General features: G+C 48.1%; 1 protein-coding gene across 3 annotated transcripts in view; it reads left to right on the forward strand.

Annotated features, from left to right (window-relative positions):
• The first annotated feature begins 5,265 nt into the window (after positions 1–5,265).
• The window catches only part of LOC140210342 (uncharacterized), a 56,463-nt gene continuing 39,094 nt past the window's right edge, over positions 5,266–22,634 (forward strand). For 2 of the 3 annotated variants that reach the window (XM_072279217.1, XM_072279219.1), the window contains exons 1-5: positions 5,266–5,890; positions 8,999–9,084; positions 17,403–17,466; positions 17,854–17,992; positions 18,476–18,605. In XM_072279217.1, coding sequence (XP_072135318.1) covers positions 9,065–9,084; positions 17,403–17,466; positions 17,854–17,992; positions 18,476–18,605 — 353 coding nt within the window. In that variant the 5' untranslated portion in view covers positions 5,266–5,890; positions 8,999–9,064. The remainder of the gene's footprint in view (positions 5,891–8,998; positions 9,085–17,402; positions 17,467–17,853; positions 17,993–18,475; positions 18,606–22,634) is intronic. The other variant, XM_072279218.1, reaches the window with a different exon arrangement.

The following is a 22,634-nucleotide window of genomic DNA, read 5'->3' on the forward strand; positions in this document are numbered from 1 at the left end:
GGAGGAAGAACTACAAAACTTAATTGATGTAGTTGTTGAAGAAAGTGCAAAAATGGGTCTATCTATCAATTGCAAAGACAGAATGTATGGTGATATCCAAAAAGAAGGAGAATCCTATCTGCAGGCTGAGAATAAACAGGAAAGACATAAAACAAGTACAGAACTTTTGCTACTTAGGAAGCTGGGTGGCATCAGATGGCAGGTGCGACATGGACATCAAAAGAAGAATAGGAATGGCAAAAGACACCTTTACGAGAATGAAGACCATACTGACCAATACTAAACTAGGCATGACAACCCGCCTTAGAGTACTGAAATGTTACGTTTATCCAGTTAGGTCATAGTCATAGTCATACTTTATTGATCCCGGGGGAAATTGGTCATATGGCTCAGAATGTTGGACAATATTTAGTAACATGAGGAAACGAATTGTAGCAGCAGAGATGTGGTTTTTGAGGAGGATGCAAAGAATTTCATGGATGAAATGAATATCTAACGAGGATGTCATGAACACAGCAAGCACAAAAAGAGAAATAATGTATGAGATCATGAAAAGGCAATGTGACTTCATTGGACATGTGATTAGGAAAGAGGAGTTAGAATGCACGGTAATTATCGGGAAGATTGAAGGGAAGAAAGCAAGAGGAAGACAAAGACAGATGATGATGGAGACAGCAGCCAGAGAACTGGAAATGAATACCAATGAATTGATCCACTTGACCCGAAACAGGAGTGTGTGGGCCATGGCAGTCAAAGCTCAAACTGGGTACAGCACCTGATGATGATGATGTGTAAATACAAAAGGAAAGAAATAATAATAATAAATAAGGAATAAATAATGAGGTAACGAGTTCTTGAAAGTGAGTCCATTGGTTGTGGGAACATTTCAGTGAAGGTGAGTGACGTTATCCCCTTTGGTTCACGAGCCTCAACCCTGATGGTTGAGGGTTTCTGAACCTGGATGTGTGGGTTATGAGGCTCCTGTACCTTCCTCCCCATGGTAGAAGCAAAAAGTAAGCATAACCTGGGGTGGTAGGGGTCCCTTGATGATGGATGCTCCTTTTCTGCGACAGTGTGTCATGTAGATGTGCTCATTGGTGGGCAGGTAGACCCAATGAGCTGCACCACCCAGCAACACATCAATTTAGCCCGAGCTTAATCACAGGAACATTTACAATGACCCATTCACCTACCAACCAGTACGTCTTAGGACTGTGGGAGGAAACCAGAGCATCTGGATTCCTTACTGACAGCACCAAAATTGAAACCCGAACCCTGCCACTTTTTAAAAAAAAAATTTACTTTATTCAAAAATAAAATTATGTACAATAAACCATTCAAAAACTGTCAATCCTTTACAGATGTTTCCATTATGGTCTATACATGTCCATACTTATGGCCACCCACGTGGCACTCTGTTGTTTCACCTTTCCACACCGTTGTTGAGCGGTATCCTCCCCACCACCCGACCCCTCCCACTCCCGCAAGAGAAGAACCCTAAACTGTGGTCCTTCCCCACCAGGCTCTTGCGGTGGCTGCACCGAGTTTCAGTGCGTCCCGCAGCACGTACTCCTGCAGCTGAGAACGTGCCAGTCGGCAGCATTTTCCCACAGACATCTCCATGTGCTGGTAGATCATCAAGTTTCGGGGTGACCAAAGAGCGTCTTTCACCGAGTTGATGATCTGCCAGCAGCACCGGATGTTGGTCTCTGTGTGCGTCCCCGGGAACAGCCCGTAGATCAGAGAGTCCCTGTTACGCAGCTGCTGGGGATGAAACGTGACACTAGCCCATTCATCCTCCTCCACACCTTCTCTGCGAACTCAGAGTGTGCAAAGAGCTGGGTCACAGACTCCTCCTCACTGCAGTCCTCCCGTGGGCAGCAGGGTGTGGAGACGACGTTCTGGGCGTACAGGAGGGATCTGACTGGGAGGGCCCCTGTCACCGCCAGCCAGGCGAGGTCCTGATGCCTGTTGGTGAGGTCTGGCAATGAGGCAATTTGCCAGATGAACTGGACAGTCTGCTCAGGGAACCACCCCACTGTGTCCATCATGTCCTTCTCCAGCAGTGCCTGCAGGACATAACGTGCCGACCACTGCCTGGTGGCCCTGTGGTCAAAGGCGTTCTCCTGGAAGGACAGGTACGGTGGCAACGACCAACTGACTGGGGCGTTGCGCACGAGTGGGCCAGACCCATCCTTCATATTGAGCTAACCATGAAGCTACTGTTGTGCCCATGATCTGAGGTTCTTCCCATGTCAAGAATGAGGCTTCAGGCTTGTTGCTTCTGATTGTTATTAAGTGTTAAGAGAAGAAAGAGATTGGGGAGGGGGGGGAGAGAGAGAGAGACACTGAACATAAAAACACAAACACGAGGAATTCTGCAGATGCTGGAAATTCAAGCTACACACATCAAAGTTGCTGGTGAACGCAGCAGGCCAGGCAGCATCTCTAGGAAGAGGTACAGTCGACGTTTCGGGCTGAGACCCCTCGTCAGGACTAACTGAAGGAAGAGCTAATAAGAGATTTAAAAGGGGGAGGGGGAGATCCGTCTCCGAGCCTACTTCTTCAGCAGGAATTCTTCCACCCCCACCGATGACCCCTTCTCTCGTCTTCAACCCTCCTCCTCTTCATGGACACCCCGCTCTGGTCTTCTGCCTGCCCTGGATCTCTTCATTGCTAACTGCTGACGGGTCATCAACCGTCTCGACTTCACCACACCTTGTTCCAATTCCAACCTCACTCCTTTGGAACGCTCTGCTCTCCACTCCCTCCGCTCTAATCCTAACCTTATTATTAAACCCGCCGATAAGGGGGGTGCTGTTGTAGTTTGGCGCACTGACCTTGCCGAGGCACAGCGACAACTCGCGGATACCTCCTATTTACCCCTCGATCGTGATCCCACTATGGAGCACCAGGCCATTGTCTCCCACAGCAACACCGACTTTATCCACTCAGCGGATCTCCCATCCACTGCTACCAACCTTATAGTTCCCACACCTCGTACTTCCCATTTCTACCTCCCACCCAAGATCCACAAACCTGCCTATCCTGGCAGACCCATTGTCTCAGCTTGCTCCTGCCCCACCGAATTCGTTTCTGCATACCTCGACACGGTTTTATCCCCCCTTGTTCAATCCTTTCCTACCTATGTTCGTGACACTTCCCATGCTCTTAAACTTTTTGATGATTTTAAGTTCCCTGGCTCCCACCGCTTTATTATCACCATGGATGTCCAGTCCCTATATACTTCCATCCCCCATCAGGAAGGTCTCAAAGCTCTCCCCTTCTTTTTGGATTCCAGACCTAATCAGTTCCCCTCTACCACCACTCTGCTCCATCTAGCGGAATTAGTCCTTACTCTTAATAATTTCTTCTTTGGCTCCTCCCATTTCCTCCAAACTAAAGGTGTAGCTATGGGCACCCGTATGGGTCCTAGCTATGCCTGCCTTTTTGTTGGCTTTGTGGAACAATCTATGTTCCGTACCTATTCTGGTATCTGTCCCCCACTTTTCCTTCGCTACATTGACGACTGCATTGGCGCTGCTTCCTGCACACATGCTGAGCTCGTTGACTTTATTAACTTTGCCTCCAACTTTCACCCTGCCCTCAAGTTTACCTGGTCCATTTCCGACACTTCCCTCCCCTTTCTAGATCTTTCTGTCTCTATCTCTGGAGACGGCTTATCTACTGTTATCTACTATAAGCCTACTGACTCTCACAGCCATCTGGACTATTCCTCTTTTCACCCTGTCTCTTGCAAAAATGCCATCCCCTTCTCGCAATTCCTCCGTCTCCGCTGCATCTGCTCTCAGGATGAGGCTTTTCATTCCAGGACGAGGGAGATGTCCTTTTTTTAAGAAAGGGGCTTCCCTTCCTCCACCATCAACTCTGCTCTCAAACGCATCTTCCCCATTTCACGCACATCTGCTCTCACTCCATCCTTCCACCACCCCACTAGGAATAGGGTTCCCCTTGTCCTCACCTACCACCCCACCAGCCTCCGGGTCCAACATATTCTCCGTAACTTCTGCCACCTCCAACGGGATCCCACCACTAAGCACATCCTTCCCTCCCCCCCTCGTTTCCCGCAAGGATCGCTCCCTACGCGACTCCCTTGTCCATTCGTCCCCCCCCTTCCCTCCCCACTGGATCTCCCTCCTGGCACTTATCCTTGTAAGTGGAACAAGTGCTACACATGCCCTTACACTTCCTCCCTTACCACCATTCAGGGCCCCAGACAGTCCTTCCAGGTGAGGTGACACTTCACCTGTGAGTCGGCTAGGGTGATATACTGTGTCCGGTGCTCCCGATGTGGCCTCCTATATATTGGCGAGACCCGACGCAGACTGGGAGATTGTTTTGCTGAACACCTACGCTCTGTCCGCTAGAGAAAGCAGGATCTCCCAGTGGCCACACATTTTACTTCCACATCCCATTCCCATTCTGACATGTCTATCCACGGCCTCCTCTACTGTAAAGATGAAGCCACACTCAGGTTGGAAGAACAACACCTTATATTCCGTCTGGGTAGCCTCCAACCTGATGGCATGAACATCGACTTCTCTAACTTCAGCTAATGCCCCACCTCCCCCTCGTACCCCATCTGTTATTTATTTATATACACACATTCTTTCTCTCACTCTCCTTTTTCTCCCTCTGTCCCTCTGACTATATCCCTTGCCCATCCTCTGGGCTTGCCCCCCTCCCCCTTTTCCTTCTCCCTGGGCCTCCTGTCCCATGATCCTCTCATATCCACTTTGCCAATCACCTGTCCAGCTCTTGGCTCCATCCCTCCCCCTCCTGTCTTCTCCTATCATTTTGGATCTCCCCCTCCCCCTCCCACTTTCAAATCTCTTACTAGCTCTTCTTTCAGTTAGACCTGACGAAGGGTCTCGGCCTGAAACGTCGACTGTACCTCTTCCTAGAGATGCTGCCTGGCCTGCTGCGTTCACCAGCAACTTTGATGTGTGTTGCTGAGACACTGAACAAACAGGTTTCGTCCTCCTGTACCAGTTTGCTAATTCCATTGAATTTCCACAGATAAGAGACATTCCATTCAAATTCTGTTGGTCAAATGAACCAATCAGAAAGCCCCCACTGAAGTAATACAAAATCGCGCCACTGCAGCCAAATGGAACTGTAACCACTATAACACACACTGAAAAAATTACATGTACATATCATGGTCATCATTCAGTGCCATTTCGTAAGGTGTTCTATCCTTCATGACCATGATTGTTCCTCTGAAATTTTTCTTCAGGTTTGCAATTGCCTTCTTGTGGGCAGTTACAAGACAGGTGAATTCTCTTCTGAGGTTGTCTGCCTGGCGTCATTGTCGCATAACCAGGACTTGTGATATGCATCTTTTGCCATCAGGAAGGAGATACAGAAGCCTGAAGGCACACACTCAGCGATTCAGGAACAGCTTCTTCCCCTCTGCCATCAGATTCCTAAATGGACATTGAATCCTGAACACTACCTCGCTACTTCCTTAATTGTATTTTTTGTATTACTTATTAATCATTTAATAGACATATATGTACTTAATGTAATTCAGTTCTTGTTTCTCTATTTATTGATCATGTATTTCATTAACTGCTGCTGTAAAGGTAACAAATTTCACAACATATGCCGCTGATATTAAACCCAATTCTGATTCTGATCTCATCTGCCCATCCACAACCTGCTCCCATGGCTTCATGTGACCCTGATCAGGGGAGACACGTACTTGAGTAATTACATAAAAATACAAACAAGCATAAGGAATTTAAACTACAAGGGAAGTAACAATTACACAGTCTAATCCAGAATTTCCTCTCCTTTGATTCTAAGTCACACATCTTGAATCATTATATCTAAAAATTCAGAAGCAGAAAAGCTTGTATCTACAGTAAGTATAAAAGAATCCAAAATTCACCTATGTTATGGAAATATTAAAGTGATTAAGTTATTGTTAGAATGATCGTCTTTGTAAGTAGGCACACTCATGTGAGTTTGAACTACCCTATTAGTGATCATCCTTGTACTTGTTGTCCATTGGCTACCACTTTAACTCGCTTACAGTGGCAGGCATGGATCCACTTACTTTTACCTTCTACCTTCACCGCAGAGTTGGTAATTAACAGTGCTTGATAAGGACCTTCCTATCTAGGTCCCAATGGTTCCTCATGTGGTTTCTTAATCAGGACCCACTCACAGGAATCAGGGTGTGTCCTCCTCCTGATGGATCACTCCAAGTGACACAAATCTGTTGAGAAGCAGACTGGACAGCTTGGGTTAATTTTTCACACAATAGTTAACCAAACTGTCGACCATAATGTATATATCTGCCTCACTGAGTTCGAGGACTCCCATCAGTGACACAATAGTTCACACATAACTAAACTGTCAACCATAATGTATGTATATATCTACCTCTCTAAGTTTGACGACTCCCATCAGTGACATAGGACTCCTTGTTCCTACCTCAAAGGACTTAATCTAATTTTCTTGTTTGGGGTTGCTGTGATGTTTTCCTCATGATACTTAGTCGTTGTTTGACGTTCCATTCATCCAGATGACTCTTGAGTGATGTGGACAATGAAAAGACCATTCAAAGTTCATCAGTCAACATAATTCCTTTGCTTTCTTTGCTGGAATAGCTTCACCCATCCTCAGAACTTGTCCATTATTACCAGTGCTTCCGAGTATCCTTGACACTTTGGTAAAGAAATGTAGTCCCCTTGTAAACATAAAAATGGACCAGGTGGGAAGGGAGTACTTAATTGTGGTGGCTTTTCCTCTGCTCCAGGATTTGTTTCCTGGCATGTCATGCATCTTTCAAACATTTGGCGAGCTTGTGCCCTGAACTTTGGATTCCACCACCAATGGGAGAATGTGTTGATCATCTTTTGCACTCTAATCTGTCCTAGGGAGTGTATTTGCTGTGCCAGATGAGGAAGCAACATAGTTGGAGCTACTAGCCTGTGGCTAGTGCCATATCTCCATACTCCACTACTGTTTAAACTCCCACCATTCTCCATCCAGAACCACTTTTCCTGATTAGAGCACTGACCTCGCATCTTTTGAATATCTTGTACATCTGTGATACAGGGCTCAACTTCATTTCCATAATTCCGTTGTTGAATTCACTGCATATTTTCTCGTTACTTGTTTTAATTCTTTGAATTCTTTTAACTTCTACTCATTTTGTTTCTTTACTCCATCCCATGCTGCCTTTTTTGGAATTTCATCCACAAATGCATTTCCATGGCTTTCCATTGTAGTCATCTTTGAGTGTGTTTTGCATTTTAATACAGCTGCTTCTGAGACCAATTGTATAAGATTCATGAACTCCTGTACTAATGGCCTTTCTTGATTGGGGTCCCTACGGCCCTAAGAAATTCCTTTTGCCTCCATTAGTTTCCAAGATCATGAACAACTCCAAAAGCATATCGAGAATCAGTGTAGATATTAGCTGATCTTCCTTCCACCAACTCACAAACATCCATCAGGGCCTTCAGACCCGCCTGTGGCACAGAGGTATCAGGAGCCATGCACGTCAGTTCCACCCAGCCATTTGAATTCCTTCCTCAATCGTTGAAGAGCCATCGGTGTACAGTATCAGATCTGGGTTCAATAGAGGTGTTTCTTTGTAATAATTTACACCTTCAGGGCAGGTTATTTTTGCACAGTCATGGTCATCATAATCTAACAAGAATTCAGCAAATTCATTTCCAATTAGTAAGTTAAGACATAAGCCACCTGATTTTCACTGTATCAGGGCAAATGAGGGCTGCAGGGAAGGGCTTAGTCATTTCTTTGAATGAGACATCCAACATTGTTGAAACCGTGTTAAACTGTTGCAAGGTAAGGGAATGAAGTTTCTGTCGAGTTTGTTTCTGCTGTCCATCTTGTTTCCTATACCAGAAACTCCTAACTTTTTTGCCACAAAAGCGACGTGTTGCTTTAGGGGATTGGCTTCAGAGGTGTGGCTCAGACTGAGGTTGCTGCGATACACACAGTGAATTCCAGTTCAGCTTCTTCTGTTGGTAAATAGGTATTGGCTGTTGACTAGCAAGCAATGACTATTGACCCACAGAATCATAGAAAAGTGAAGCACAGCAGCAGGCCCTTTGGCCCATCTAGTCCATGCTGGACAATTTAAACTGTCTACTCCCATCAACCCGAAGAGTGGTGAATCTGTGGAATTCTCTGCCCAATGAAGCAGTGGTGGCTACCTCAGTAAATATATTTCAGACAAGGTTGGATAGATTTTTGCATGGTAGAGGAATAAAGGTTATGGAGAAAAGGCAGGTAGGTGGAGATGAGTCCATGGCCTGATCAGCCATGATCTTATTGAACGGTGGAGCAGGCTCGATGGGCCAGATGGCCGATTCCTACTCCTATTTCCTATGTTCTTATGTAACCTACGTTGAGACTTTAGCTCTCCATACCCCTTGATCAGTCCCTGTTGATCAACAGATAAATGACCCATCTGTAATTATCTTATTCAGGTTTTGATACCCTGTTCCTCCTGTTTATCAGCTTGTACTAGATCACGATGATTCGGCTTTGACAGCTTCACCTTTTTTGGCAATATCTGGTTTCAAGCCATCCACAAAAGTGGACTTCAAGGGACCATAGAGTCCTGCAAGTTATCTTCGTTTACTCAGGCATTTGACATTTAAGTACGAAGTGTCCATTGTACTATTGAGAGATTGCCTCTCCTCTTGTCTCCCAGTATAGAAATATGTCCCTCTGCTAGTGTTCAAATTGATTGTCATCTGTCTGTACATACATACAACCCATGTTCCTATAGACCACTGTGCATGCACAGAACATATTACCTGTTAAACGCCGTCTGCCCCTCAGTGGAGGGTGTGCTGCAGTCCTAGCAGTTCACTGCATCCCTCTGCTCTGTGACAGCAGCCGTCTGTTTACCGACACACTGTAGCACAGATCACTGCCATTTGTGTTTGCCAAGGGTGACGGAGTGTTTGTCATTTGCCTCCTGCAGGACGTGTCAACTGGAGTTCACATCTCTGTCTTCGGGCTGCATTCTGCCCCAGTCACCCAGTGCTGCATGAGTCCCGACAACGAAAGGTGAGCTTTCTACTGCGCAGCATTGCTCACTGATGGCTAGGCCCATGGCAGAGACATTGAACTAACCATACTGCACACTGGCACAGGGAGACAGAATGTGTGTGCGTGTAGGTGTGTGATGGTGCAGGCATGGGCGTGTTAGTACATACACGTGTGTGTGGGGGATCAGGGGTTGTGTGTTTGTGTGTGAGTGGTGTATGCAAGTAAGTGTGTGTTAATACATTTACAAGTGTGTGGGGATCAGGGGTTGTGTGTGAGTGTTACATTCTTGTGCATGCGTGTGTTAGTACATATACGTGTGTGAGTACATAGTACGTGCAGGTCTATGGGCTATACATGGATCAGACTTTGCATCTGGGGCTGTACATGGATCAGGATGTGCAAGTGTGTGTTACTGAGGCTGGTGTGTATTTTATACTGTTGCCCTCACACCCACAATCTCACTTTGTCGTACTGCAGCTTCAGAAAACATTCTTTTGCATCTGTTTGGCTACTGAGTCAAGCTTTAGACATGGTCCTTTCAAAGATGGGATCATTACCCAGTTAGATGAGGAGACGAGATTCTGTGGACGTGATAGAGACACCCGGATGCCAGGGTCAGGGCCATCTCAGGTTGGGTTCACAGCATTCCAAAAAGGGAAGGTGAACAGCCAGAAGTCTTGGTATATATTGGCACCAATGACATAAGTAGGAAAAGGGAGGAGGTCCTGAAGAGAGAATTTAGGGAGTTATGTAGAAAGCTAAAAAGCAGGATCTCCAGTGTAATAATCCCTGGATTGCTGCCTGGGCCACGTGCCAGAGAGGGTAAGAATAGAATGATTTGGCAGATAATTGTGTAGCTGAGGAACTTGTGCAGGGGCATGGCGTCAGTTTTCTGGATCATTGGAATCTCCTCTGGGGAAGGTATGACCTGTACAAAAGAGACAGGTTACACCTGAACCTGAGAGGGACCGATGTCCCTGTGGGCAGGTTTGCTGGAGCTGTTGGGGAGGGGTTAAACTCATCTGGAAGGGGTACGAGACACTGAGTGATAGGGCAGTTGGTATATAGGCAGAGACAGTGTGTTTTCAGACTGCCAGCAAGGACACAGATGATAGGGCAAAATTACTAACGGGGACAAAATCAAAAAGGGTGATGAATACAGGACTGAAGGTGTTATATTTGAATGCATGCAGTATACAAAATATGGTAGATGGTTTTGTCGTGCAGTTAAAAATTTGCAAGTATGGGTTTGTGGGCATCACTGAGATGCGCCTGAAAGAAGTTAATAGTTGGGAGCTTAACATCCAAGGATACAGATTGTGTTGAAAGGACAGTCAGGCAGGCAGAGGGGGTGGTGAAGCTCTGTTGGTTAAAAAAGAAGAAATCAAATCATTAGAAAGGGGTGACATAGGATCAGAAGGTGTAGAATCGTTGTGAGTAGAGTTAAAGAACTGCAAGGGTGAAAAGACCCTGATGAAGATTATATACTGACCTCTGAACAGTAGCAAAGATGACTACAAATGGTCTACATATTACAACAGGTGATAAAAAATGCATGTCAAAAGAGAAATGTTGTGGTGGGATTTCAATATGCAGATAGATTTGGAAAATCAGGTTGGTGCTGGATCGATCCCAAGAGGGAGAATTCGTAGAATGCCTGCAAGATGGATTTTCAGAATAGTTTGTAATTGAGCCCACTAGGGGATCAGCTAGTCGTGATCGGGTGTTGTGTAATGACCCTGATTTCATTAGGGAGCTTAAGGTAAAGGAACCCTTGGGAGACTGTGATCCTAATATGGTGGAATTTACACTGCAATTTGAGAGGGAGAAGTTAAAGTCAAATGTATCAGAATTACAGTGGAGTAAAAGGAATTACGGAGTTGAGAGAGGAACTGGCCAAAGTTAATTGGAAGGGAACACCAGCAGTGCTCAAGGCAGAGTAGCAGTGGCTGGAATTTCTGGAAGCTATTTGCGAGCTTCAGGATGTATACATCTCAAAGAAGAAGAAATACTTTAAATGCAGGATGATGTAACAGTGGCTGACAAGGGAAGTAAAAGCCAACATCAAAGTAAAAGGGAGGACATATAATACAGCAAAAATTAGTGGGAAGTTAGAATATTGGGAAGCTTTTAAAAACAAACAGGAGGCAATTAAAAAGCCATGAGGAGGGAAAAATGAAATATGAAGGTAAGAGAGCCAATACTATCAATGAGGTACCAAAAGTTTTTTTCAGATTTATGAAGAGAGGCAAGAATAGATATGGGACTGCTGGGAAAAGGCCCAGGCAATATAGTAATGGAGGACAAGGAAATACTGAGTGAACTGAACAAGTATTTTGCATCGGTCTTCACTGTGGAAGACACTAGCAGTATGGTGGAAGGTCGAGAGTGTCGGGGCAGAAGTGAGTGCACTCGTTATGATGAGGGAGATGATGCTTGGGAAACTGAATATAGATGTGTCACCTGGACCAGATGGACTATACTCAGGGTTCTGAAAGATATAGCTGAAGAGATTGTTGACACACTGGGGACAATGTACAATGCCCCAGTAATCTTCCAACCTACATGGCTTTGGGATGTGGACTAGAGCATGCAGGGGAAAGCACATGGCTATGCTGTGCAGACCTCATGCAGCCTTTCCGTGAGAACCCACACAGACAGGCAGAAGGCAGCTTCAACAGGACAGGAGTAAGATAGATTCGCTTGTTGAGTGGTGATGAGACAGCATCAGTGAGACGAAGGAACTGATTGCTGAAGTCGAGGGAACACACACCAGTCCTCATCGAGGGGTCAGCAGTGGAAAGGGTGAGCAGTTTCATGTTCCTGGTATCAACATCACTGAGGATCTATCCTGGGCCCAATATATTGATGCAATTACAAAGAAAGGATGACATTGGCTCTATTTCATTTGGAGTTTGGGGAGATTTGGTATGTTACCTAAGACTTTTGCAAATTTCTACAGATATACCATGGAGATGGGGTTCGGGTAGATGGAGCTCGTCAGCCTGGGAAAGCAGTCCATCTAAGAGAGGGAAAACTCTGATTTCAAACCTCCGCTGCCTTGCGGCCATACCCACTCATGGGAAAAGCTTACACCCTGAGTTCATCAGTGACAACCACGAAAAGAGTGGTGACGACCGGAGAGTCAGTGACAGCCCGGAGAGATGGCAACCAGGGCAGAGCGGGCTGGCAACCCAATCTGCGTCCTCTGAGAGGAGGACCCCCACAAAAGCTACGATGAACCTAAGGGAAAGATACCCCCAGGGGTGCCCGGGACGGGGGGGAGAAAGAGCACCCCAGTCGGACGGACACAATGGCATCAGACCCAGGCAATGAACAAACGACTATGAGGAAGCAGTATGCATGTGGCAAAATCTGCAAGAACGATCACGGCTTGAAAATTCACCAAGCGAGGATGAAGTGTCTGGCAGGAGCAGCACAACGCGCAGGTGTCCAACCTGGTGAGACGAAGGATGGGCCAGGCCCGGAGTCACCCCGGAACCTCCAAGTGTTGCAAACTAATCCCTCTAACATGAAATCTAACAGGAGGTGGATCAAATGGCCTGCAGCTAACATGACTTCACTGTGGAAGCAGTTTGATGAAGGTATCAACTAAATTCTGGAGGCAACGGCAAAGGGAGGGGTCAATAGGAAGCTACAAGCCATGACAACAATCATTGTCAGCACCGCAGCGGAATGGTTCAGAGGAGAAGAAGAGAAGGAAGGCTCCAGAACACCTTACTCGAAGAACCAAAGAGCGTTGAGGATCCACAACATCAGGCAGGAGATGAAAGCGCTGAAATCCCAATACAAGGAGGCAGAAGAGGAGCGCATTGGCTTGGCCCAGCTGATGTGCATACTACAAAAGAAGATCAGGGTCCTCCACCGGGCAGAGTGGCATCGGAGGCGGCATCGTGAAAGGGACCGAAAACGTGCTGCCTTTATCGCCAACCCCTTCAAGTTCACCAAGGAGTTGCTGGGGGAGAAGCGCAGTGGGAAACTGGCCTGTTCGCAGGAAGACATAGACCAACATCTGAAGAAGATATATAATGATCCTGAAAGAGAGCAGGAGTTGAGAGAGTGCGACATCCTAATAGATCCACCTGAATCGGATGTGCAGTTCGACATGTCAGAGCTGCAACTAAAGGAAGTCAGAGAGGTCGTCTGCAAAGCAAGGGCAAGCTCGGCTCCAGGACCAAGCAACACCTCGTACAAAGTGTACAAGAACTGCCCCAAACTCCTGCTGCGTCTGTGGAAGATCCTGAGAATCTTCTGGAGAAGGGGCAAGATCCCAGAACAGTGGAGAGTGGCTGAAGGGGTGTGGATCCCGAAGGAGGAAAATGCCACCCAGATAGATCAGTTTCGCATCATCTCCCCGTTGTGTGTCGAGGTGAAGATCTTCTTCAGTGCAGTTTCCAACCGGCTGTGCACCTACCTAGCAAAGAACACCTATGTTGATACATCAGTCCTGAAGGGTGGCATTTCAGGGATGCCGGGCTGTCTGGAGCACATTGGTGTGGTGACGCAGCTCATCAGGGAGGCCAGAGAGAACAAGGGCAACCTGCCAGTATTGTGGCTCGACCTGGCAAATGTATATGGCTCCATTCCGCACAAGCTGGTGCAGCTCACACTGACAAAACATCACGTCCCCAGCAGAATCAGAGACATTATCGCTGATTATTACAGCAACTTCAGGATGAGGGTCTCTTCAGGAGCAATTACATCAACCTGGCACAAGGTGGAGGTCGGCATCATCACAGGATGCACTATCTCAGTGACACTGTTCTCCCCAGCCATGAACATGCTCACTAAGTCTGCTGAACCAGAGTGCAGAGGGCCCAGAATGAATTCTGCTCAACAGCAACCACCTATCAGGGCATTCATGGATGACCTCACAGTCACCACAGAATCAGTCCCAGGCTGCCAGAGGATTCTGCAAGGTCTCGAAAAGCTGGTGGAGTGGGCCCAGATGCGTTTCAAACCTGTCAAATCAAGATCAATGGTGCTGAGGAAAGGGATGGTGGAGAACAAGTTCCGGTTCAGCATCGCAGACACAGCCATCCCAACCATCACAGAAAAGCCAGTCAAGAGCTTAGGCAAAGTTTTTGACAGCTCTTTAAGGGACACAACATCCATTCAGGCAACCTGCACCGAGTTGGATGGCTGGCTAAAATCTGTGGACAAGTCTGGCTTACCTGGGAAGTTTAAAGCCTGGGTGTATCAGCATGGCATTCTGCCCAGAATCCTGTGGCCCCTCTTCGTCTATGCAGTTCCGATCTCGACAGTCGAAACCTGAGAGAGGAGGGTTAGCAACCACCTCAGGAGATGGCTGGGGCTGCCAAAGAGCCTGAGCAGCATCGCACTCTATGGACACCACAACAAACCGCAATTGCCCTTCAAATCCTTGGAGGAAGAATTCAAGGTAACAAGAGCCAGAGAAGTGCTACAGTATAGGGACTCAAGTGACCCGAAGGTGGCTAGAGCAGGGATCTAAGTGAGAACTGGCAAGAAGTGGAGAGCAGAGGAAGCTGTTCAGGAAGCAGAGGCAAGGCTGTGTCACAGAAGGCTGGTGGGAATGGTCACACGAGGCCGAGCTGGGCTAGGATCCTTTCCAACTCCCCAAATGGACACCAGAGGGAAGGAAAGGTGTCGTCTAGTTCGGGAGGAGGTGAGAGCAGTAGTGGAGGAGATGGGAGCCTGCAAGGCGGTGGGAATGAAGCAACAGGGAGCTTGGACAAGATGGGAGAATGCGGTTGAGAGGAAAGTGACCTGGGCTGATCTTTGGAAAGCCGAACCACGCCACATCCAATTTCTCATCCAGGCAATGTACGATGTGCTTCCAAGCCCATCAAACCTGCACACATGGGGCAAGGCAGAGTCATCTGCATGCCCACCGTGCTCCAAGCGAGGAACCCTGGGGCACATCCTCAGCGGCTGCGCAAGGGCACTTGGTGAGGGACGGTACAGGTGGAGGCATGATCAGGTCCTGAAGACCATCGCTGAAGCCATCAGTGCAGGAGTTGAGTGGGCGAAGCGGTCCCGACCCTCCAAGCAGACCATTGCCTTTGTCAGAGCTGGGGAGCAGCCAATACCTGCCAAAAGGACATCTGCAGGCATTCTGACCTCTGCAAGGGACTGGCAGCTGCTGGTGGACCTCGAAGGGCAGCTGAAGTTCCCCACCCATATTGCAGCCACCACCCTGCGACCAGACATTGTCCTAGTGTCTGAGTCTACTAAGCAAGTGGTGCTGCTGGAGCTGACGGTCCCATGGGAAGATCGCTTGGAAGAGGCCTTTGAAAGGAAGCTCTCCAAGTACGCAGGACTGGTCAGCAGCTGTCAGCAGGCTGGATGGAGAGCGAGGTGTCTCCCAGTGGAGGTTGTTTGTCGGGGATTCGCAGCCCGTTCCTTAGTTAGAGCCTTCAGCATTTTGGGCATTGAGGGAGGGAGGAAGAGGAGAGCCATCCGCAGTACCACCGATGCGGCAGAGAGGGCCTCAAGATGGCTGTGGCTCAATAGAGGGGAGCCATGGAGTCATAAGTAGCTAGCCATCTGGACACAAGCTGGGGTCTGATCAGCCCCTGCTGGGTCACCTGGAGGAGTTTGTATGATGTTGAAAGACCCGAAACACCTGATGATTCCAGGAATATCACTGAAGATGTGTCCAGAGGCATCAGTAGATGTATGTACACAGCGGGAGTAAACCCCGAGGACAAATCCAGAGCTGGAGTCCCTAAGGCAGTCCGACGTTGCCTTCAACCTCATTCTGGCAACTCCTGCAACGACACTGGTGCCAAGCTGTATCAGCCCTAGTGCCCTTCCCTTGGACAACATCGGTGGCGTGGAGAGGGGAGACTTGCAGCATGGGCGACTGCTGGTCTTCCATACAACCTTGCCCAGGCCTGCGCCCTGGAAACTTTCCAGGCGCAGATCCATGGTCTCGCGAGACTAATGGATGCCACCATACCGTGGAGAGCATTCTAACTGGTTGCATCACTGTCTGGTATTGGAGGAGCCACTGCACAGGATCAGAAAAAGCTACAAAGGGTTGTAAACTCAGCCAGCTCCATCGTGGGCACCAGCCTCCCTAGTATTGAGGTCACTTCAAAGGCGGTACCTTAAAAAGGTGGCATCCATCGTTGAGGACCCCTGTTGCCCAGGACATGCCCTCTTCTCATTTCTGCCATTGTGGAGGAGGTACAGGAGCCTGAAGACACACACTCAATGTTTCAGAAACAGCTTCTTCCCCTCTTCCATCAGATTTCTGAATATATATTGAAACCACGTGCACTACCTCACAAACACGAGGAACTCTGCAGATGCTGGAAGTTCAAGCAACACACTTCAAAGTTGCTGGTGAACGCAGCAGGCCAGGCAGCATCTCTAGGAAGAGGTACAGTCGACGTTTCGGGCCGAGACCCTTCGTCAGGATGAAGGGTCTCGACCTGAAGATCCTGACGAAGGGTCTCGGCCCGAAACATCGACTGTGCCTCTTCCTAGAGATGCTGCCTGGCCTGCTGTGTTCACCAGCAACTTTGATGTGTGTTGCAGTACCTCACTACTTTTTTCTTTCTTTGCTCCCTTTTAGCGCTACTTATTTAATTTTATATATACCGGTATGTATGTATGTATATGTGTATATCGATATATAGATGAAACCCTGCTGGTTTCCTTGGGCTGCACAAGTCTAGGGAAGACACACTCCGGTCCCGCCAAACCCATGAGATTGAGACGGCTCTCCCACCCCAAAGCCCGATCTGTGTGGATGCTGTGTAATTTGCAACCCTGTTACAACTCAGAGCTGAGAAATAACAGACAGCACACTGCATATGATTAAAGGAATTACCTATATGAATCTTAACTAAAGGGTTAGTTAAGAAAAGAAAGAAAAAAACAAAAGGGCTCATTTTAACTAAACAGTCAAATGTGCACCAGCTGGAGCTCAATTTGCCGATCCTCAATCGATCTTGCCGCCCGGCTCCATCGAATCACAATCTCCCCACTGGGTCTTATCCTATGACCGGTTCTCTCCAGTGTCTTCTCCTTTTCTTCTCTTGCCGAACAAAAGCCCCAGCTCACATTCCAAAGCATCCGTTATCTCTAACCATAACCCAAACACTACTTCTACAGAAAGACCATTACATTAGCAGTGAAACCTTTCCCAGGGTGTTGCACTTGTATATAATCTTACTGTAATTTATAGTTTTACTATTATGTATTGCTGCTGTAAAAGAACAGATTTCCCAGCATACGCCAGTGATATTAACCTGATTCTGACATCCCTGGATGTTCAATTGCCTCTAGAACCAGCCTGACCTTGGCTTTGTTTCCAACTGCAGACTGTTCACTTGCTCCTGGGACAAGTCATTGAAGTGCTGGGATGTCGAAACCGGCAAAGTTCTGGTAGGTGTTTGTTGGTGACTCTTCTGTCTGAAGTCTCCACTACGGGGATAGTAAGCTCCCACTCTACACACACACAGCTGGCTTGTAATCTCAAATCTAACACATATCTCCTCAGCAAAGTTTTATCATTATGCTGTGCACTGCTACCATAGAAACCGGGGGTGGGGCGGGATGCTGAAGGCCGTCAGCAGTGAGATTCTCCTCCTGAGGCCTGGAATGTGTGGACAATGTTCAAGCACGGACAGGGAGGGTTGGATTGGGTGGATGAGCAGGAATTTCCATGGGAAGTGGCTAGACAGGAAATGGGAGATGGTTTGAGAAGCCAGCAGGCATGAAGGACTGAATGGCCATATCTCCTGTCTGACCCTGGTTCCTGTTCCCCTGCAGTGGGCCGTTGTTCACTGCCGACCCCTGACCTGCTGTGATATTTCCTGTGATGGAAAACACGTTGTGTGTGGGAGCGACATTGACAATGCAGTCTACGTGAGAGCAGCCGAATCCGGGAGTTCTGTCCTCAGTCTGAAAGGCAAGGAGCAGGGGAAGAGAGGGAGAGTGTTGGGAAAAAGTGGAGGGTAAGGTAGAGGGACGTGCTTTCCTTCCTTCTTCCTATATTCTCTTTATCATAATCCTTAGTGTTGGGGTGTCCTTAGTCAGAGGGGACTGGTGGGCTCTTTCTGTGCTTAACGATATTAGAATCACTGGGTGGACCCCATGGCCCTCACCCACCGTCTGCACCCGCCCCTCCCCTGCATCAGCTCACACTTCCTGTCTATTGACCGATACCCCACACTCCCCATCTGGATTCCACCCCTTGTCATCCACTGCTCAGCTATAGTCCAAAATTCCCTCTCCCTGCCTGAATCTCCCCCACAATGCCCCCACCCCTCAACCAACACCTTGCCCTCTTGCTGTCTCCCTGCCTCACTCGTTCCTCCGCTAAGATGCATCCTATACCCACATCCCCTCCGCATGCACAGAGCAACCTTCCCTCTGATGTTTCTCGGCACAGATCAGCACCGCAGTACTGTGACCAGGTGTCGGTTCAGTCCTGATGGACAACGCATAGCCTCCACGTCCTGTGACCGCACGGCTCGGATCTGGGACATGCTGGCAAACAGAAACACTATGGCTCTGGAGAGGTAGGTGTTTGTGTGTGTGTGTGTATGTGTGTGTGTTTGTTTGGCCTGGTGAATTTAGGATGGTGCTGCTAGTCCACAGTTTACGGTTTACATTCCCCCACTGGGGTGTTTCAGGTGGTGCTACTAGTCCACGGTTTACGCTTTACATTCCCCCACTCTGGGGTGTTTCAGGTGGTGCTGCTAGTCCACGGTTTACGGTTTATATTCCCCCACTCTGGGGCGTTTCAGGTGGTGCTGCTAGTCCACGGTTTACGGTTTACGGTTTACATTCCCCCACTCTGGGGTGTTTCAGGTGGTGCTGCTAGTCCACGGTTTACAGTTTACATTCCCCCACTCTGGGGCGTTTCAGGTAATGCTACTAGTCCATGGTTTACGGTTTACATTCCCCCACTCTGGGGTGTTTCAGGTGGTGCTGCTAGTCCACGGTTTACGGTTTACATTCTTCCCCCACTCTGGGGCGTTTCAGGTGGTGCTGCTAGTCCACGGTTTACAGTTTATATTCCCCCACTCTGGGGCGTCTCAGGTGGTGCTGCTAGTCCACGGTTTACGGTTTACATTCCCCCACTCTGGGGCGTTTCAGGTGGTGCTGCTAGTCCACGGTTTACGGTTTACATTCCCCCGCTCTGGGGCGTTTCAGGTAGTGCTACTAGTCCATGGTTTACGGTTTACATTCCCCCGCTCTGGGGTGTTTCAGGTGGTGCTGCTAGTCCACGGTTTACGGTTTACATTCCCCCACTCTGGGGCGTTTCAGGTAGTGCTACTAGTCCATGGTTTACGGTTTACATTCCCCCGCTCTGGGGTGTTTCAGGTGGTGCTGCTAGTCCACGGTTTACGGTTTACATTCCCCCGCTCTGGGGTGTTTCAGGTGGTGCTGCTAGTTCATTGTCTATGGCCTGCATTCCCTGGCTGTGTCTACACGTTGCTGATGACATGTGGCCCCTGGTCCTTCCTGGCTGTGCCTGCACCTGTTGCGGTTGATGTCCTGTATAACTGTGTGGTGCTGCGGGCACCAGTACCCTCTTTACAGTGGGTGCCTGAGAAACGGTTCCCTCAAAAATTGTGGAAGAACTCAGCAGGTCAGGCAGCATTTGTGGAGGGGAATAAACAGGCAATGATTTGAGCCGAGACTCTTCATAAGACCATAAGGCATAGAAGCAGAATTAGGCCATTTGCCTTGTCGAGTCTGCTCCACCGTTCAATCATGGCTGACCCTTCTTTCCTCCTCAGCCCCACTCCCCGGACTTCTTGCCGTAACCTTTGATGCCATGTCCAATCTAGAACCTATCGAGCTCTGCCTTAAATACACCCAATGACCTGGCCTCCACAACTGCCTGTGGTAATAAATTCCACAAGTTCACCACCCTCTGGCTAAAGAAATTTCTCAACATCTCTTTTTTAAATGAACATCCCTCCATCCTGAGGCTGTGCCCTCTTGTCCTCGTCTCCCCCACATCTATCATGTCTAGGTCATGACTGGACTGACCTCCTGCCTCAGCAAGGACCTGGACTCATTGTAATTTGCCTATCACCACAATACGTCAATGGCAGATGCAATCTCAATGGCTCTCCACGCAGCTTTAGACCACCTAGACAACACAAACACCTATGTCAGGATGCTGTTCATCGACTATAGCTCAGCATTTAATACCATCATTCCTGCAATCCTGATTGAGAAGTTGCAGAACCTGGGCCTCTACCTCCTTCTGCAATTGGATCCTCAACTTCCTAACTGGAAGACCATATTCTGTGCGGATTGGTGATAACATCTCCTCCGCGCTGACGATCAACACTGGCACACCTCAGGGGTGTGTGCTTAGCCCACTGCTCTACTCTCTATATACACATGACTGTGTGGCTAGGCATAGCTCAAATACCATCTATAAATTTGCTGACGATACTACCATTGTTGGTAGAATCTCAGGTGGTGACGAGAGGGCGTACAGGAGTGAGATAATGGTGGAGTGGTGTCACAGCAATAACCTGGCACTCAACGTCAGTAAGACGAAAGAGCTGATTGTGGACTTCAGGAAGGGTGAGACGAAGGAACACATACCAATCCTCATAGAGGGATCAGAAGTGGAGAGAGTGAGCAGTTTCAAGCTCCTGGGTGTCAAGATCTTTGAGGATCTAACCTGGTCACAACATATCGATGCAGTTATAAAGAAGGCAAGACAGCGACTGTACTTCATTAGGAGTCTGAAGAGATTTGGTATGTCAACAAATACACTCAAAAACTTTGTGAGCAGACAGGTAGTGCAGAGCACCCCTGTAGCCATTCCCCTGAATAAGTTTACCGTCCTGGATACTGTTGGTGGGGACAACCGACCGGGTGTGAGCCACGGTGGCAGGGCCTCCGGCACTGAGTCTGACCCTGTGGTGCAGAAGGGTGGGATGGAGAAGAGGAGAGCTGTCGTCATTGGAGACTCTATAGTCAGGGGAGCAGACAGGAGATTTTGTGGACGTGAAAAGGACACCCACATGGTTTGTTGCCTCCCGGGTGCCAGGGTCCGGGATGTCTCTGACCAGGTGCACGACATCCTGGTACAAGAGGGATAGCAACCAGAAGTCATGATACATGTTGGGACCAACGACGTAGGCAGGAAGAGGGAAGAGGTCCTGAAGTGTGAGTTTTGGGAACTAGGCAGAAGGCTGAAGAACAGGACCTCAAGGGTGACGTTCTCAGGATTGCTGCCAGTGCCTCGTGACAGTGATGGTAAGAATTGGAGGAGATGGCAGTTGAATGCATAGCTGAGGAGTTGGTGCAGGGAGCAGGGTTTTAGATTTTTAGATCATTGGGATCTCTTCTGGGGAAGGTGGGACCTGTACAGATTGGATGGGTTGCACCTGAACTCAAGGGGGAGCACTATTCTTGCAGATAGGTTTGCTAGCATGGTTCGGGAGGATTTAAACTAATTTGCGAGGGGGACGGGACCCAGAGCGATAGAGCAGTGAAAGAAGTGCATGGAGTAAAGCCAGATCTAACATTTGGAGAGGCTTTAAGGAAAGAGAAGCAGAATAAACAGTGTAAAGACAGTAAGGTAGAAGGGCTGAAATGTGTGTACCTCAATGCAAGAAGCATCAGGAGCAAAGATGATGAACTGAGAGCTTGGATACATACATGGAATTATGATGTAGTGGCCATTACAGAGACCTGGCTGGCACTAGGGCAGGAATGGATTCTCAATATTCCTGGATTTCAGTGTCTTAAAAGGGATAGAGAGGGTGGAAAAAGGGGAGGAGGGGTGGCATTACTGGTCAGGGATACTATTACAGCTACAGAAAGGGTGGGTAGTGTAGCAGGATCCTCTTTTGATTCAATATGGGTGAAAATCAGGAACAGGAAGGGAGCAGTTACTCTATTGGGGGTATTCTATAGGCCCCCTGGTAGCAGCAGAGATACAGAGGAGCAGCTTGGGAGGCAGATTTTGGAAAAGTGCAAAAATAACAGGGTTGTTATGGGTGACTTTAACTTCCCTAATATTGATTGGCACCTGATTAGTTCCAAGGGTTTAGATGGGGCAGAGTTTGTTAAGTGTGTCCAGGACCAATTCCTGTCACAGGATGTGGACAGGCCGAACGGGGGAATGCCATACTAGATCTAGTACTAGGTAATGAACCGGGTCAGGTCACAGATCTCTCAGTGGGTGAGCATCTGGGGGACAGTGACCACCGCTCCCTGGCCTATAGCATTATCATGGAAAAGGATAGAATCAGAGGGGACAGGAAAATTTTTAATTGGGGAAGGGCAAATTATGAGGCTATAAGGCTAGAACTTGCGGGTGTGAATTGGGATGATGTTTTTGCAGGGCAATGTACTATGGACATGTGGTCGATGTTTAGAGATCTCTTGCGGGATGTAAGGGATAAATTTGCCCCGGTGAGGAAGATAAAGAATGGTAGGGTGAAGGAACCATGGGTGACAAGTGAGGTGCAAAATCTAGTCAGGTGGAAGAAGGCAGCATACATGAGGTTTAGGAAGCAAGGATCAGATGGGTCTATTGAAGAATATAGGGAAGCAAGAAAGGAGCT

Source organism: Mobula birostris, chromosome 15 (genome assembly GCF_030028105.1).
Source record: "Mobula birostris isolate sMobBir1 chromosome 15, sMobBir1.hap1, whole genome shotgun sequence".
NCBI lineage: Eukaryota > Metazoa > Chordata > Chondrichthyes > Myliobatiformes > Myliobatidae > Mobula > Mobula birostris.